The sequence below is a fragment of the Pteropus medius genome, unplaced genomic scaffold (assembly GCF_902729225.1).
Source record: "Pteropus medius unplaced genomic scaffold, Ma_sr-lr_union100, whole genome shotgun sequence".
NCBI classification, from domain to species: Eukaryota; Metazoa; Chordata; class Mammalia; order Chiroptera; family Pteropodidae; genus Pteropus; species Pteropus medius.
In genome coordinates, this window is record NW_024340698.1 from 7,188,885 (window position 1) to 7,207,877 (window position 18,993).

At 37.4% G+C, this 18,993-nt stretch overlaps 1 protein-coding gene across 1 annotated transcript in view; it reads left to right on the forward strand.

The window, feature by feature from the left end:
- GPC3 (glypican 3) overlaps positions 1-18,993 on the forward strand; it is a 423,057-nt gene that overhangs the window by 279,291 nt on the left and 124,773 nt on the right. The window contains exons 4-5 of the mRNA XM_039875284.1: positions 4,782-4,915; positions 18,359-18,484. Of these exons, the coding sequence (XP_039731218.1) occupies positions 4,782-4,915; positions 18,359-18,484 (260 nt within the window). The remainder of the gene's footprint in view (positions 1-4,781; positions 4,916-18,358; positions 18,485-18,993) is intronic.

An 18,993-nucleotide genomic window follows, 5' to 3' on the forward strand; every position in this document is an offset into this window, starting at 1 on the left:
CCCACCTACATTTTCAAATCTTTTAGGCCATAACAACTAAAAGCGCAAACCTGTTGCATTTTTGTAGCTATCAGATTAACCTAGAATCTCTACTTGGGGGAAAACTATAAAAAATGTACTCACTCTAGATATCCGACTAGACCTGCGTTAAATCTGTAGGAATTACAGATTTTGTAGCTGATTTAAGAATATGACTTCAGGAGCAATGGGCCAGGGACGTCCTGCAGGCAGCAAGCGAGACCTATTTGGGGAGCCACCTCTCTCACAGAATGTGACATCTAGTGCTTCAGTATGGTTAATTGACTCTTCCCTGGCAGGCTACATTTAAATCACTCCACTAGAAATACTGCCTGAAACTTAGGTTAAAATTGGGTTTCAGTTTTTGTTTGTCTTTAATGTCTAGCCTTTCTTTGAAGTATGTTTCTGAATTCTGCCTAATCATTACTCTTCTCCAATTATGGATGGGATGCCCACAGGACTACAGAGTTTGGCCACACCCAATACTTGCAATCCCCAGAGTCTATCCTCTTGACAGAAATCCAAAATAGGGAAAAAAAGTCAAAAACAAAATGATAGGTATTAGAGTCAGACAGATGTGGGTTCAAGTTCCAGCTCTGCCATTTATTAGCACTGTGGCTTTGCTTAAGTTCCTTAACCTTTGTGAGTCTCAGTTTCCTTATTTCCAAATTGGGGTTAATAATACCTGCTCTGTTATCAGACTCACTGGAGATAATGGAGAATGAGTGTAGAAGTTACTTGTGAAGCCTGAGGCTGGAGAAAGGTATTATGTTACAAATGTGAGGTATTGGTATTGTCGATAAGCTTACAGTATACAAACTTTCTTTCTCTGCTCAGCCATCCAGAGGGCAAGATCAAGTCTGAGTTTTTGTCATCTGAGAGTTCCTAGAACCAACAGCAAATGGGGACATGAGAAAGAATAGTTAGATTTTAACCAATGAAAGATCACATTTCTTAATATGTCAGTTAGGGGGTTCATGTGTGAATTACATCAAACCAAATATCTTGCATGGTTTCAAAATCTTTGGTAACATATTCTACTTGGAAAGTAATTATACCCCCTCCCCAGCTTTTTGAAAGGAGCCAGAATAAAATGGCACTTCAAATATCCTACCTTCCTCTTTTGTATGAGACTAGTTACAGGTGAAGCAAAGCTTTGGGACCAGGTCAAAATGAAGTCCGTTGTGGGTGGGAGGTAGAAGTGGAGTTGTAGGCCATATCTCTTGATGTTCAGTCTACTCTGCTGTTCACTATACCTTGCTGGTCCCCAGCTGTGTATTCTCCTCGTGTATATATAAAGCTAGTGCTTCTGGAGCCTGGTTAGAATACAATAGTGTTGAGATTACTAGAATGACCTGCTGGCCTGGATATGGTCAGAGACCCTGCTTTCTTATGTTCAAGTCTTATAACATTTCATAGTACTATTTCTTTCTCTACCATAGGTTCTGGCACATGAATAAAGGTACCATTAGAAATCACAATTTATGGAAAATGAAAAGGTTTTATATTCTAGGTCTATTGATAGAAGCACTCACCTGTTTAATAAATTCATTTCAACTAACTAAATTTAAAGGTAGCAGAATCCTTGATTTGGTATATTAGTCGGTGAAAAAAATTGGCTTGCACTTCTTATTTAAGACCCTGAAAGTCCTGGGCAGGATACTGATTTCTAAAATGCCACTTGGGAGGCTGGCTACTTTAGCAAGTGCAGCTGTAGAATAAGACCCAGGTCTCCCAGAATTACCTGATGTTTCCCTAGTGTGAAGCTGAAAGGATCTCTTTAATGTGAATACTGCATCTCTTTGTAAATTGTTTTCGTGCTCACTTCTCAAAATAAGCTCATAATATTCACCTAAAGCTCACACAGTGTAGATGTGAAAGATGTGGGGATAAGGACCCAAATGTGGGGGTGGGGGCTACATTTGACAAATGCTTTGTATATGAGAAGAATTTGCTTCATGGTAGATTTGTGGAAGAAAATACAGCCTGTCTGATAAGATGTGGCAGATTTCAGATGGGGGAATGGAGGTGTTGGTAGAATACCATTGTGTGCCCCGTACCCCACACAGAGCCTTGGGTAGTCGGCTTGATAATGCCACATTGGGTGGCTTGGGAAGAAAGATCAGACTGCAAACTGCCTACATTCTCATTTGTTCTTAACCTTCCTGCTTTTAGCCTCAACTGCACCCCTGTTTGGTACGTTGTGAGGGGTTAAAAATGTTAAAAATCTTACTGTGGTCCAATTAGTATTCACTGATACAAAAGGTAGACTTTCAATGGGAAGGGAGATTTCACAGCTGTGGGTTGCAGGTAGACAAGTTACCGTGAAAGATGTGTGAAAGATTGTGATTTTGGTGCTGGATTTGGACCAGGTGTCAGTCAAGACAATGTGTCCTATGCTCCTGAATGCGCTAAGAATACTTTGATCCTAGTGGAATAGACTCTCACAGTGATGTGTGTTCATGGAGTAATAAACAGATATTTATGGAATGAAAATCAAGGTTACATTCCATGAATGTTCCCCTGAAGTTTAACAAAGTAAACACATATGTCAATGGACATAATTTTATTATGCCCTGAACTATTTGTATTTGTGTTAAATGCTTTGTAAGTGATTGGAACTTAACTCCCCAATCTATCCAGGCAGCCCCCTAGCCTAAAGCACCGTACCAGACTGCTAACAGGGCAAATTCAGAGAATACAGATTCTTCATTTGAAATTAATATTAGCCTAAGTCAAATAGCATTACATAAGCACATCTGAAAAATTCAGTATCATACATTCCAATGCAGAGATTGGGGCGCTTACCCCTGCACCATTGAAAATCTGTGTATAACTTTTGACTTCCCCAAAACTAAACTACTAATATAGCCTATAGTTAGCTGGAAGTCTCAATGATAACATAAATAATCAACTAACACTTATTTTGTATATTATATATATTTTTACTGTATCCTTAAAATAAAGTAAGCTAGAGAAAAGAAATGGTATTAAGAAAATTATGAGGAGAAAATACATTTACAATTCCATATGTATTTAAAACAATCCACATATAAGTGGACCTGTGCAGTTCAAACCTGTGTTATTCAAGGGTCAATTTTAAAGTGTCTATAACTTTTGTTTCATTCCCATTAATATAAACTATTGAGATTATCCAGTGTGACTATTAGATTCTAGGTGCTGTCTTTCAGAAATAGAGGTTATGCTACTACTGATTCTAGATTTTTTCTAATTTATTTTTCAACAATTTATTTATACATGGAAAACTTTCCAAAGCTGTACAAACTAAATGCCATTTATGCCTTTATAAAGAGATAAATAACTTCATAAATGTTATTGGGGCCATCTCGAGAAATCCAGAGCTGGGATTACCTGTTAGTAGAATGGCGTACTAGGCTAGATACTAGCAGTTTCCTTTAAATCGTTCCAATTAACTCACCTTTATTGAGTGCCTAACAGTGTACAAAATACAGTCTGAATTCTATGGAGTTACAGAAGTGACAAATATGTAACCCCTGTCTTCACAAATTATATCTAATACTTTTTGTAAAGTGTACAATCTATGTTGGCTATGTTTTTGATTACTGGGAATTCTTTTTTTCTTCAAAATAGAGAATGTAAACAACTGGTAATTAAGCATCACCCTCAAGTGAGGTGATATTTCATAAGCTTTGAAGTCATAGGAGTTCAAAGCCAGACAGTGTATCTATCCATTGTCCATTTATCATAGGCAAATCACTTAACTTCCGTGAGCCTCAATTTCCTCACCTATAAAATAGGGATGATAACATTTAGCATAGTATCTGGCACAAAAGAGACATGTTAGTATTTATACTTCTTTATATAGAAATTCATTTAGGCTTTTGTCTGAAAGTGAAAAATATACAAAATCTACAAGTAATTTAACCATATCATTTAGAACTGAGATAGGAAAGCTGATGCCATTTTTTCTCATGGCTATATGAATGTAACAGCTAAGCTTTAGAGAGAGGTATCCAATAAATATTTTTGAATGAATGAATGAATGGATAGAGGGAGGAAGGAAGGGAGGAGGGAAAGAACACAGGAGGAAAGAAGGTAGACTTTCTTGAGCACCCGTATTCTTTAATACTCTCAGTCCTAGACTTATTCAATAATATGTGATTCATAGCTGATAACACTTACTGTTGATTCATTGGCTTGCCTTCTTCCTTCCCCTGGGTGTTTCCCATGGGAAAGCCAGATGAACAACTCCATTGACATTTTTCAGAATACTCTAGCTTGAGTCTTATAACAAAATGTTCATAAGAATCAGGAGCACTCTGTGCATGAGAGGCTGCTCTTCTATTAATAGAGTACTCTACACGTCTCTCACACATGCTTTCATCTCCTGCAGTGGTTCTTCCTAAGTTTTGCAATGCCCGTTCTTCATATGTGTAAATACCAAGTGCCATTAAAAGGTATCAAATGGCATAAGTCCTAGGTAGAGGGTCCTCTCAAATGTGCACTTCACTATAAGAAAAAAAAAAAAAAGCGCGTTTCTCATCTTAGGAAGATCTCCAAATAGGCTGCACTCAGAGTGCCCGCACTCTCAATCTTCAGTCTTCTTTTCCACAGATGATTGTTTTCCTTAAAATTGTATCACCTTTTTTGACTCCAGTAATAGCTTCATTCTGCTCTTTAAAAAGAAATTGGAGAAGAAATTGAAGTGTGTTTCAGAATTTGTTTTTACTATCATATCTATGAAAGTATATATAATTATATAGCGTTTCTTTTATTTTCAGATTGGCAAGTTATGTGCCCATTCTCAACAACGCCAATATAGATCTGCTTATTATCCTGAAGATCTCTTTATTGACAAGAAGATATTAAAAGTTGCTCATGTAGAACATGAAGAAACCTTATCCAGCCGAAGAAGGTGAGAGGTTTTTTTTTTTTTTTTTTTTCTCAATTTCAGCATACAATTAGCAATTGTGTTTAAGGTCAAAAACCATTGGAGTGAAGCTTCTTAAATACATGTAATTTAGTCCTTCTAAGTAGAGTATTTAGTTAATTAAATTCTATTATCTGACAAGATTCCAGTCAAGATGGTGGAGTAGGTAAATGTTGTGCTTGTTTACTCTCATAACCACATCAAAGTTACAGCTAAACTTCGGAACAAATGTCATTGAAAATCGCCTGAAGTCTAGCTGAACAGAAGTCTTACAACTAAGGACATACGGAAGAAGCTACCTTGAGACTGGTAGGAGGGGCAGAGATGCAGAATGGGCTGATTGTACACCTGTCTGTGGCAGTTAAAAATTGGGAGGGATATCTCTGCCGTAGAGGTCCCCTCAGAGGAGCAAAGGGTCCAAGCTCCTCACCAGATGCTCTAGCCAGGGTTCCAGTGCTAAGAAGAGAAGGCTCCACAAAATCTGGATGAGAAATCAGCTAAGATTGTGGCTGAGTGAGAAAGAGGGCTTCAGGAGTCTCGGAAGTTCCTAAAGGGCCAGTGCATGGACTTACCTGCTCATGAACTCACTCTGAGCTCCAGCTCTTGGGCAGCAGCTTGAAAGGCCCCAGGGACATACGGTGAGGAACTGAATTTTATGGCTTCAGAACAAGGGCTAGAGGGGCAGCTTTCTCCCAGTTAGAAGTGGTGGCGGAGCCCATTGTTCCTTTGTGGAGCCCTCCTCCATCCCAGAGTGCAGACAGAGGCAGCTTCCATATCTCAGACTCCATCAACCTGGCTAACAGTTTTCTCCTCCCTGGCGATTCCCTGAGACTCTGTCCTACCCAACTTGCAGGGCAACCCAAGCCACTTCCAATGACTTTTCCATACAGAAGCCTATCTTGACTCATGCTTCCAACTTTCCTAAAATCTTCCAAAGGTTCACATAACCTAAACGAGCAGCATCTGGCCTCAGCATGCCCTGTACCTCTTGCTGAGCATTCTCAAGCCTAACACTAGTGGTAGCTGGCCTTGGTTTGCGGGTCGACCTCCAAGGCACACCCCAGCATGGTTGGCAGCCATCTACAGATTGCTTGGTGACTCATGCCAGGTGGCCCCTGGCAGGGCACAGGTTGTTGCTGAACTTGGCCTGTGATGGGGCCTCTCCCATGAGGTACTATCCTGCATGCCTGGTGGTCAGCTTTAGTCTGAGCCAGAACACAACCAAGAGCCACATCCCAGGATGACACACCTAAAGGGCAGACAAGGCAGGCACCAGAGCCCTGCTACAGTGAATCCTGCTCCTTAGGGTCTGCCCCTGCACAACAACTTCTCCACTGTAATCATTGGCCAGTCATCACAACCAATCAGCCTGAGGGTCAATCCCTCCTATTGACATGCAAACAGCAACTGAAGCTCAACTACAACAAGAGGGTACATATGACCCATACAAGGGACTCACCTGGAACCACCTGGGTCAAGCAATCAGGAGACTGCACCATTGGGTCCCACAGGACACCTACTACATAAAGCCACTCTACATGAGGAGACAAAGAAATATATCCCAAATGAAAGAATAGAACAAAGCTCCAGAAAAAGAACTAAACAAAATGGAGACAAGCAATCTACCAGCTACAGAGTGTAAAACACTGATTATAAGGATGCTCAATGAACTTAGGGGAAGAGTAGATGAACTCAGACCTTTAAGAAAGAGATAGAAACATAAAAAAGAACCAGTCAGAAATGAAGCATACAATAGCTGAAATGAAGACTACCTCAGGAGGAATTATCAGTTGATTAGGCTAAGTAAAAGATCAAATCAGTGATTTAGAAGATAAGATAGCAGGAAACACCCAATCAGAAAAACAACAAGAAAAAAGAATCCATAAAAATGAGGATAGTTTGAGTCTCTGGGACAATATCAAGTATACCAACGTTTGGATCATAGGGGTACCATAAGGAAAAGAGAGGGAGAAACTAATCGAAAACCTATTTCAAGAAATAATGACTGAAAACTTCCCTAACCTGATGAAGGAAATAGACATACAAGCCTAGGAAGCACAGAGAGTCCCAAACAAGATGAACCCAAAGAGACCCACACCAAGATACATTATAATTAAAATGCCAAAGTTAAAGACAAAGAGAGAATCTTAGAAGAAGCAAGAGAAAAGCAATTAGTTACTACAAGGGAGCCTTTATAAGACTGTCAGCTGATCTCTCAACAGAAATTTTTCAGGCCAGAAGGGATTGGCACAAAATATTCAAAGTGATGAAAAGCAAGGACCTACAACCAAGATTGCTCTATCCAGCAAAGCTATCATTCATTTAGAATCAAAAGATAAAGAGCTTCCCAGACAAGCAAAAGATAAAGGATTTCATCACCACCAAGCCAGTATTACAGGAAATGTTAGAGGGACTTTTTTTAAGAAGAAAGAAAGAAAGAAAAGATAAAAAATATGAATAATAAAATGGCAATGACTATATTTTGAATGTAAATGGATTAGGCGTTTCAATCAGAAGATAAGGTGGCTGAATGGATAAGAAAACAAGACCCTTACACATGCTGCCTACAAGAGACACACTTCAGATCAAAAGACACACACAGGCTGAACATATGTGGATGTGAAAAGATGTTTCATGAAAATGGAAACAAACAAAAAAAGCTGGGGTAGAATACTTATACCAGACAAAATAGACTTTAAAACAAATATTATAACGAGACAAAGAATGATCCAGTAACCCACTTCTGGGTATGTATTTGAAGAAAACCAAAATACTTCTTCAAAGGGACATGTGATTCCATACGTTCACTGAAGCATCATTTACAATCGTCAAGATATAGAGGCATCCTGAGTGTCTGTCAATGGATGAAAGGATAGAGGTGGTACATACATACAATGCAATATTACTCAGTGATAAAAAATAATGAAATCTTGCTATCTGCAGGAATGTGGATGGACCTAGAGGGTTATTGTGCTGAGTGGAGTAAGTCAGAAAAAGACAAATGCCATATGATTTCACTTACTTGTGGAATCTAAAGAACAAAACAAACAAACAAACAAAACAGAAACAAACTCATAGATACAGAGAACATTTGATGGTTGGGAGATAGGAGGGAGTTTGGTGGGGAGGGTAACAAAGGGGAAGAGATTAAGAAGTACAAATTGGTTGTTACAAAATAGTTATGGGGATGTAAAGTGTAACAAGCAATATAGTCAATATTGTAATAACTATGGTGTCAGATGGGTACTAGGTTTATTGATGTGATCACTTTATAAGTTATATAAGTATTTAATAATCTAATAATAATCTAAGTCGTATATCTGAATCTAATATACTGTTGTATGCCAACTCTAATTGAAAAATTTTTTAAAAACTGAAAATAAATACATCTGAAAATATGTAAATGTGAAAAAAATTCTATCATCTGTCAATGTTAAAGAAAAAAGATATTGTATTATATCCAAGCCATATTTAAATGTAAAATTACCATATGTAAATATTTAATACGGCAACACAGGGTAGAATGGACTTCTCTATTTGAGATCTTAATTGATAAAACAACATATTTTTTGTTCATTATTTGGTCTCACAATTCCATCCCTTGGTTTGTGGCTTTTCTCATTAGTAACAGTGAGTCAGGATTGAGTTCACTAAAGAGAAACTGGCAAGACATACTCTGTGTATACGCACACACACTGCACACTCTACACTCTTTTAAGGATGATAAAATTAAAGATTTGGTTCCTGTTTCTTAAGGTAGGAGTCAAGGGACTAAATTAAATTTTGTTTCTTATTCTCTTCATTCTTTCCCCCGCCCCCATCCAGATTCCCTCCTTTCTTACACTAGTTTCATGGTTACAAATAAGGGATAGAAATTTGATAAGAAGCCCAACACAAATCTAGGAGAATCGCCTTCCCCCAAACACTGCAGATGTAGCCATTCCTGCCACTGGCCTAAGAATAATTAGATGTGAGTTCTGCTTCCAGATGACTTTGGTGGGATTGGGAGAGATTGGCCAATAGATGGAAAAATCAGAGATTAAATAAGTAATATTTCAGATTTGGGCTAAATTATTCCATTCATATCTGTTTACTATAGGAGATTTTGAAATGGTAATTTCTAGTCATAAATGATACAGTTTAGGGTGAGAGAATGAAGTAAAGCTGCTGGAGAAATATTCTTCCAAAGAAGCATATCAGGAAGTCCCCTTTTCTTCTCTTTTGTTGACTTCCAAACTAATGGGTTCCTAGTTTCCCTGTGGCAGCAGTTTTACGGTGTGATTTGAGGACCCAAGGAGTCCCAGAGACCCTTTCAGGAGGTCAGTGAGATCCTCCTTTTGCTATCTACATATCTGTATGAAGTTGATTTTTGTTCATATAGTTCAATCAAAACAACATATTACAACAGATTAAATGCAGAAGCAAATGGGAGAATTTAGCTGTTTCCTATTAAGCCAGACAGTAAAGATATTTTACAAAAATGCAAAAGCAATATCACTTTTCTCACTTTTTTCTTAAAAATGTTATTTATGTTAACTTAACGGCTAACTGTTGTTAGTTTAAAATTAATAATAAAATTTTAAATATTTTTCTGGATTTTAATTTCTAAAGTAGTATCAATAGATATATATCACATAAATAAAAGCTCTTTGGGATCCTCAACAATTTTTAAGAGTGTTAAAGGGTTTTATTACTTATCTAGTGTGGTATACCAAATTATCCCAAAACAGTGATTTAAAACAACAAACATTTATTATCTCACAGTTTCTGTCAGGAATTTGGGAGAAGCTTACTTAGCTCGGTGGTTCTCAGTTTCTAACAAAATTTCAGTCAAGATTTTGCCTGGGGCTGGCAGTCATCTGAAGCTGGCTGATCCACTTCCAAGGTGACTCAATGACACATTTAGCAAATTAGTACTGGTTGTTGGAAAGAGGCCTCAGTTCCTCAGCACATGGACTTTGTGAGTCTCCTCACGACATGGTCACTGGCTTCCCCAGAATAAGTGATCTATGGAAGAGAAAACCGTGATGTCTTTTATGACCTAGTCTCAGAAGTAACATACTCTCAATTCCGACATGTTCGACTTGTTAGAAGCAAGTCCCAAATTCTAGTCCACATTCAAGGGGGAGGGAAACTAGGCTTGAATGGAGGAGTATCAAATAATTTGTGGACATATTTAAAAACCACCACAGGGTCCTGGCAACAAAATATTTGAGGACCATTTCCCTACAGCATGAGGGTTCCTTGGGAAGTGTTCGTCTTTCTGGGAAGACAAAATCAGGCTATTTCTCCAGGCTCTCTTTAGCCCCTGACTGTCCACCATTGCTTTCACTCTTTGCCCAAACCACCTGAGGAATTAATCTGGCATGGATCTTTAACTGCTAGAAACCCCTTGTATATTGGACTGAAGTGAATAATTTATATATTATATGCTAATTATATATAAATGATATAAAATATAAATTATAATATACTTGTATATACATATTATATATTTATATTTTTTAATATTATATAGTAATAAGGTAATTTATATTGCTTTATTCAACTCAGCAGAAATTTAGTGCCAGAATATATATTGGGCACTGAAAATCAAGACACAATCTCTGATCTCTAAATCAGTCTATTGTGTAAATAGACTTAAATACAAATAATTCTGAAACAGTTTTATAAGTGCAAAAAAATGTCCAGAGTTTGTAAAAGCAGCCTACCAAGAAAGACAGAACCTCTCTGCCCATGGAGTGATGTTGAAAGCTTCGTGGAAAAAGTGGTTTGTGAATTTGTACCAGAACCACTTGCAGAGCTTTTTCAAAGTAAACACACCTACCCAGTCGCATTTTGAGATTACCCTGGCAACACGGCCACATTTATGACTAAGCAGGAAGTTCATCAAAACCCTGCTGCTATGACTTTTATCTTGGGCTCAGTGGAGGGACCAGGGGGTACTCTGTGGGTGTTGACACCGCCAGAGAGAGAAGAAATTGATAAATGGGTTCTTCGCTGGGCACCTAAATTTGGTACTTTGTTTAGATTTAGTTTTTGAATTTGTTGCTAACACCCAAATAAAAGAAAGAGTAGTAAGAAAAATCCCAAAGCCTGTAGACTTGAGTAAGTGGTAGTCATGCAGGGCTCTTTTGAATGTTGGAAACATGAACCTGTCCCATGATGTTTCTCATATTTCGCAAAATGAAGCATTAGAGTCTGAGGTGGAGCCATTCTTTCAGAATTCTCTGGCAGAATAAGAAAACAAAAACAGCAGGAAAGTGTCTTAATTTCGTTTAACTCCCTCAAATAGGCATTGTAAACCCTCTTAGGGAGAGGAGAGAATTGGGGATTAAGATGATCTCTTGCTAAATGCACTTCCTTCTGCAATCTGATATTATTAGGAGGGCTTGTTTTGGCAGAGTGTTAGTACCTGTGTAAATTTCTCAGTGTGTTCTGCACAGCATCTCATACTGTCTAGAAAAATGTATGTTTCCAGCACCCTGCACACCCATGTCAAAGCTCCATCCTCTGTGGTTAAAAATTCGATAATAGGAAAGGAACCTTATTGTAGCATTTAGTATGTGGAGGTTGTGAGCAAGCTGTCTGAATCTGATTATGAGTTGAAAATCAAGTTTACCTTATTAAAATAACAACACACAAAAAATGCAGGATTCCTTTGGTAGCATTCAGAAGCCATCTGTTTGTTTTGTCTGCCCCCAGCTGGGTAGTTTGCAACATACAACTAATCTTAGAAATAGCTTAGTTCAACATAAGACAATTCGATACTCAACTGGTGGCCTATGTATAGGTCTCAGCATCCTTTTAAGGTATAAATATTGAAAATAACTGTCATCAGATTTAAAACAGTGAGGATAGGACAAGATGCACAAGAAATGCAATCAGAGTAGAAGAAATGAAATTTTCATAGCCCTTTCCAGCTCTAATATTTTCAGCACATCTCAGATGTCAGCCTCTCTTTCCTTTGCCCTCTTGAATGTCTCTTTCACCACTTCTTTTATGATACTGTTTGCCTTGTCATTCGCTTATCCCCCATAAAGTTTGGTAGAATACACGAGCAGTATCTTTCCCTTTTCCAAGCCTAAAATCTATAGTTGAATAGTGCATCCTGCATCTATATACCAAGCTCAACTGCTAACCTGTGAGAAAGTCACACAGTCCCTCCACCCTTGTGAAATTACATCTATGTATTCTTGCCTTCCCCTTCCTGCACTCCTCCTCCTCCCCTTCCCCTCTGACTTGGTCTGTAGGGCCAATACATTAGGTGACACAGGTAAAATGACCTAGAAGAAAAAGAACAAAAACTGATATTAGCTCCAGGGTTCAAAAATCAATGCTGACTCCTGCTTCTTCTCAAACTGCTGCTCTGGTTTTGCTAAGCAGCTTTGCAAATTCAGTGGTACCTTCCACCCTATGAACAAAACAACAAAATAAGTCCTGAGTGAATCAAGGAGTTTTGGTTCTGGTATAAGTCATTCTGCCCAAAATCGGACTCTACTTCTTTCAACATTTTCAACACCATGTATATGATAAGTATTGCGTAAGGATTAAGAGTAAATGAATAGGGGGAGCTCCTAGCCTAGCTAGGCAGACAGACAAATACTTTTCATACAAAACAGAGCCTTGTAGAAAAGGGTGGCAGCATCATAGATGGGGAAGTTAGCAGCTCTCCTGTGAGAGTCAAAAAAGGCTTCTTGGAAAAGATAACTCTTGAGCTGGGCCTTGAAGAAATAGTAGAAATTCAACAGATGAAGGAGAGAACAGAAGGTGTTCTGGAAAAGGGAACACTATGAGAAAAATTATGAGCTAGTTTCTGGAACGGTAGAAAATTATAGTTTGGAGTAGGACTGTGAAAGGTTCTCTGCAGCAGAATTAAGCATGATCCTGCATCACTTTAATTATAACTAGTTTATGTGCTTTTCTGTATTTTCATTAAAAAAAGAATAATGAGCTCATATTACTTTATATTAAAAAAAAAAAAGAACCTTAATGACAAAGGAGAAAAGTTTAGTATCCTCACTTGGGGATGAAAGGCTGTTTTTACTTTCAGTGGTTTCCAATTAGTGCTGCTTTGATGCCTACCCAAGCGAATCATTGCAAGAAAGCAAAGGGAACCCCCTCCCCCACAACCCAAGAAGGAGACTCTCCGCTTGAGGATGGTGAGAGCCCTCCAGGGAACATCGCATGTATCCAGCTGCAATATTTCAGAATGGCTTGTGCATGCAAAGGAGTCCTGTCCTTTAGTTCCACATTAAATGCATTGAATGGAAAGCTTGATGAAGAGACTCTTTTCCTGAGCAGACTGCTGTAAGCAAGTGTTTGGTTTCTCCTAAGTGAGAGCCGTATTTGCTATTCATATGTCAAATGGTGTGTTTGGCATGTATGTATTAGAATTAAGTGGAATTGGAATCGAATAACATTCCCTTCAATCGGATTGTTTTCCCATTCTGGGCAACTAATTGTCCAAACTTTCTCTTTTTTTTTCTAGAGACAATTCTGTTGCACAGACTGCCTTAGTTCATGGGTAGAGATTCTTTTGTTGCCTGTCATGGGCTACTAGCATAAAGAAAAGAAATCTGGACTGAGTCATATATGGGTAATTAATATGTCACTTAATTTAGTTTCAGCTGTCTTTCTTTAAAGAGAGAAATAGAAATATTTAACTCACCTCCTTTTAAAATTGTAATCATAGGGATAGAAAGCTTAATTTAAGGAAAGATAAAAACAAAGTACACTTAATTCCCATGCCAGAACAAGTTTAGGAAAGAGTGACAAAAAAGAGGAAAAATGAGAGAACCTCAGTAAACTCAGTAGGAGGTAAGCTACTCCTGTCACACTCTGCTGCTCTCTGGGCTGTCTTGTCAGAGGACATTATCATCTGTTGTCACTCTTTTTTGAAAAGCTCATTAACTCCCCAACAGTTTAAAAGTCTTTCTTCTACCTTGCAAAAGAGTATTTCTAGATTTATTTTCAAAAGTCAAATTTTCTTTTGGAAACCAAGGTTTATTTTCTCACTATGTTTAGAAGGTTTTGCATGAAGGAATGTCCTGCACTGTAACATTGCTCTTGGGGACTCAAAAGCATTGGCCAGTTTGCTAGATATGTTGGAGCCCTGCTCCTTGTTCTCTCAGAGGTGAGTATTGTTTCATCCCACAGGCCCTGGGACTTATTTGAAAACCTGCATTTATTTCATTATTCTGAGATTCTTTTCTAATCAAATCCACCTTGGCTTCTCAGTGAGTTCTAATGGAATAATATCCACTAAGAATCAAAAAGAGCTCAGTGAAAAAGCCTATCAAGAAGGGATTTTAAAGAAGTAAATATAAAACTTTACTGGAGAGAAAAGTCTAGAAGGAAATCTATCAAAATATTAATAGTGATTGGCTGGTAGGACTTATGACTAAGGTTTTTTTTTCCTTTCTACCTTTCTATATTTTCTAAATATAGAAAATATTTAGTGAGCTTATATTTCTTCCTATTGAGCATATATTACAATGGGAAAGAAAACCAGCAGACCCCATTTTAAAAGATAAAGGAAGACATAGATTTTAACCACTGTTTATAGCTCTCGAAGTGCTGAAGTTGAAGCTCATATAAATTTCTCTTCTCACTCTGTACCCATGCTTTTATTTCATGCCCATCCAAACTTGACTCTTTCCCAGCTCTCCTGAATCTCTCCTTCTACTGTTCCAAGAAACATCCCTTCCCCAGTAGACAAGTCTCTCTGACACATATTTTACCTCTTCTCTACCCTTATTCGAGGTTTTAGCTCAATAAAAGCTTTATTGAGATATAATCCATATACCATATAATTTATCCATTTAAAATATGAAATTCAACTCTTTTTAGTATATTCCCAGAGTTGTGTAACCATCACCACGATCGATTTTGGAACATTTTTATCATCTTAAGAGGAAGTCTCGTAACCTTTAGCTATCATTCCCCAACCCTCATCCCTCTCCAAACCCAGCCCCAAGCAACCATTAATCTACTTTCTATCTCTGTAGAATTGTCTATTCTGGACATTTCACATTAATGAAATTATATAATATATGGTCATTTATGATTTGCTTCTTTCATTTAGCATAATATTTTCAAGGTTCACTCATGTTGTAGCATGTATGAATACTTTTTTTTCTTTATAAGGCTGAATAATATTCTATTATAGAGAATTTGTATTTGTATATCAATTTATCAGTTGATGAACATCTCTCTTTTCCCACCTTTTGGCTATTATAAATAGTACTGTTATGAGCATGTGTGTGCATGTACTTATTTTAGTACTTGTTTTTAATTATTTTGGGTATATACCTACTAGTGGAATTGCTGGGTCACATAGTAACTCCGTGCTTTCCTTTAACTACCAAATTGTTTTCCACAACAGCTGTACCATTTTGCGTTCTTACCAGCAATGTGTTAGGATTCAAATTTCTCCACATCCTCACCAGACTTGTTGTCTTTTTTATTATAGTCATCCTGGTGAAGTGGTATCTCATTGTGGTATTGACTTGCATTTCCCTGATGATTAATCTACCTTTTTAAATTCAACTCCATCTTGGCCTTCCTCATCTGATGCTCCACATCTTATTCTTAGACACAATTCCCTGTAAAGGCTACCACCACCTTTCTACCAAGCAAAGACCATTCCAACTGCTATACCAGATTACTTCAGTGGTTTACACAGCCTAATAGCTAACTACCCTGAGAAAGAATATCAGGAAAATATTTTGGAAGAGAACATGGTTATGCTTTTTAATACCCTCCTCAAAAGATGGAGGATTCATTTATCTTACACACATAAAGTTATCTGGACCATGAAAAAATTCTTAATTTTCTTTCATGCATAAATTCATCTGAAATTTAATATGTATTTCATATATAGTATATTTATATTATACAGGCTTATAATAATGGTAGTAAATTGCCAAATGGCTAACATTTGGGGAGGTTTACTCTGTGAAAGGTACTATGCTAAACACTTAACATGCATTGTCCCATTTAATCATCACGGCAACTTATCATTTGCTTCATTTTACAGATATCAAAACTAAGGCTCAGAAAAGTTTAGAATTTGCCTGAGGTTTTACTGCTAAGTAAGTGAAGGAGTAGTTGGCATTTGAAACTCATATGGATTAAGCTCCAAAATCAGTGCTCTTAGCTGCTACTCCTAACAGGTTTTAAGGGGCTGTCCTTAGATTCTAGCCATCATTATAGCATGGTTACTAAACGAACTGTGTTCTAAATTGAAAATAATGAAGTAAGGAAAAGTTTTTAAAACACAGTTGCTTCCTAGGTACATCTTGTATGCCCTGTGGCAGTAATAATTACCCTGTAAAGTAGGATGACCTTTTACTTCCCCAAGTTACCTTAAGTTTCAAAGAGATTCCTGAGTTCTAGAATGTGATGACCCAGACTGTGTTCACATTGTTCACATTATTTGTGGTGTTTGACTTTTATCTTGACCCCACCAAGTAATATCATTCCATAATAAAGTGGGAGGTCTTATGTTTGTTTATTGAAGCCCCTTATCCCCTTGACATTTAGATAGACTCTGAATCCTCTCCAATTTTTCGATGATCTTTATAATCAACTAAGAAAACTTCAAGATTGAGAGGCTGGGAGTTCAAAGCACTTTAAAAAAAACTTCTAGGAAAATCAAATTGGAAGGCTTTGCTATGAGTTCAATTTTGTTACTATGTGCTATGTTAGTGAGAGAGTTTGGAGGTAGGAGGAGGCTTAAGGGAAACCCTTTCATTAAAGAAAGGGCCATCACTTCTTATAGACTAATGGGCATATTCCATTTCCTCATGTAGTGGGGGGAATTACTCAGCCTCAGCCTTTAGTCTTTCAGTTTCCACTCTTGGGAACTGTATTAATACCTTGTAAAACAGAGCATCTCTCCTATTAGTGTTAATTGAACCCATCTTTTTCCTTCGTGAGAAACTATAATGTTGACTTTTATTTTCAGAGTCCTGTATTGAGCCTCTTCACTTTGAAGATTGATGGAGCTCAGCCACCAGGAGTAGGGTGTGAGGGGGTTTGAGCATAAGAGGAAGCAACTGTTGGGGTATCAGAAGTTACATATGTCTCAGTAACCTTTCTTGAGTTGTCCTATCACCCTGGCTTTACTGTGACTCAAGCCTTTGTGAAGATGTGCTGAGTATTGCAAGCTGTCTTTTAAATCATTATTTGAAATGCATTTTTTTTATGATAATAAAATAGAATATGGCATTAAATGCAAGAAAATCATCTCCATCAGTCTTCCTCTTTTGGTCATATCTGAAACAACCCTCAGAAGGCATTTCTTGGCTCAGGACTCCCACCAGTGTCCAAACAAAGTTCAGACCTCTGGCTCCTTAAAAGTTCAGGCCTATATATCAGGCCAATCCATTCTTAGCCTGGAGATAGTAATGAATAATTACTCCACTGCCAGCAAATTCCCTGGCCAGTGTCTCCAAAAACTTAGTAGAGACTTAAGATAGACTTAGATATGAGAGCTCTTTAATTTTCTTCCTACCAGGAACATTGCTTTAGAAAACAGAGTATTTTATTTTTGTCTACCATTGGGCATCTATTGCATAGATATTTTAATATTTCTTTATAAGTATATCCACTTCTCTCCAGTCTGTAGTGTTTTATTTTGTGTGTCCATGTATATTTGAAACAAGATAATGGATGGGAAATTTGACTGGATATTTACGTGTGTATGTGTTCATATATATTTGCATATGTAATATGATAGTCGGCTTCTCTCTCTTCTCTCTCTCTCTCTCTCTCTCACTCATACACACACACACACATCATATAGAGCATAAAAGACAAAGCAAGTAAATAATAAAATATACTAAGTTCCACTCCTTCCTACCACAGGAACCACAACATACAGACAAATAAACCTTCCTCCTCCAGCAGTTTCTCTGACAGTATTGTCAGGAAAATTTCATAGAGCTTATATTGCTCTGAGTGCCCAACAATTCTGATCTGCAGCTATTAGCCAAAGCCTATATGGAAAGGGGCTGTCTCTAGAGTAATAGCATTGTAAATTACAATCAATGCACTCAATTACACTCAGAAACCAAAAGATATGTAGTGCTCCAGTGTGCCTTGTAATCAGCACCTTTGAGAATGTAGGTAACAGCATTCTGAACAAAGAAGGAAGCTGAACATGTTAGAAATGAATATTGGAATTAAATCATCTTTCTGATCAGAATAACACATTATATGGCAGGCAACATGTTCTAATATCATTTTATTGATTTTTTTAAAAAACTTAATTGTGGCATTATAGCCAAGAATGTCTTTGAAAGTCATTTATTGCTCTAATCAGCCTGATAGAGCTTTTCTGTCATGCTGATAGGGAAATTAAACTTTTCTCATACTGGATTTACTTGCCTCTTACGTACAGATGTTTTCTTTTTCTTTCAGGGAACTAATTCAGAAGTTGAAATCTTTCATCAGCTTCTATAGTGCTTTGCCTGGCTACATCTGCAGCCATAGCCCTGTGGCCGAAAATGACACTCTTTGCTGGAATGGACAAGAACTTGTGGAAAGGTAATCTTTATCTTTTTTGAATGATAAATATAGCGATATTTGAGGAATAATTATTTATTTATCTCAGGGTTAGTTATGTCATCTGCCTCCATTAATTTCACAAGAAAAATTCTAGGAAAAACATGGACATGAGTATCTATGCATGCCAATTGCTATCACTTATAACCCTCAGAATGTAAAAACTTTGAAGCATGTGGAGAACTGTGTATTCAAGAACGTTTTGCAAAGTATAAAGCATAAAGCAACTTTTTTTTTTTGTCTTTGGCTTCTTCCATCTTCTCGTTATATGGGTTGTCATTTATTAATTGATTTGAAGAAGTCATATTCAAACTAATTGCTATCAGTTATTGAGAGTTAACTCCATATTAAGTATCATGCTAATACTTGTCTGTATTAACTCTCTTTATCCTTACACCAATCCTATGAAATAGATACTGTCATTTTTTTTTCTTGTTTTAGAGATGAAAGTAGAGGAAGGAAGAAAGGGGAAGGAAAGAAGAGTACTATTT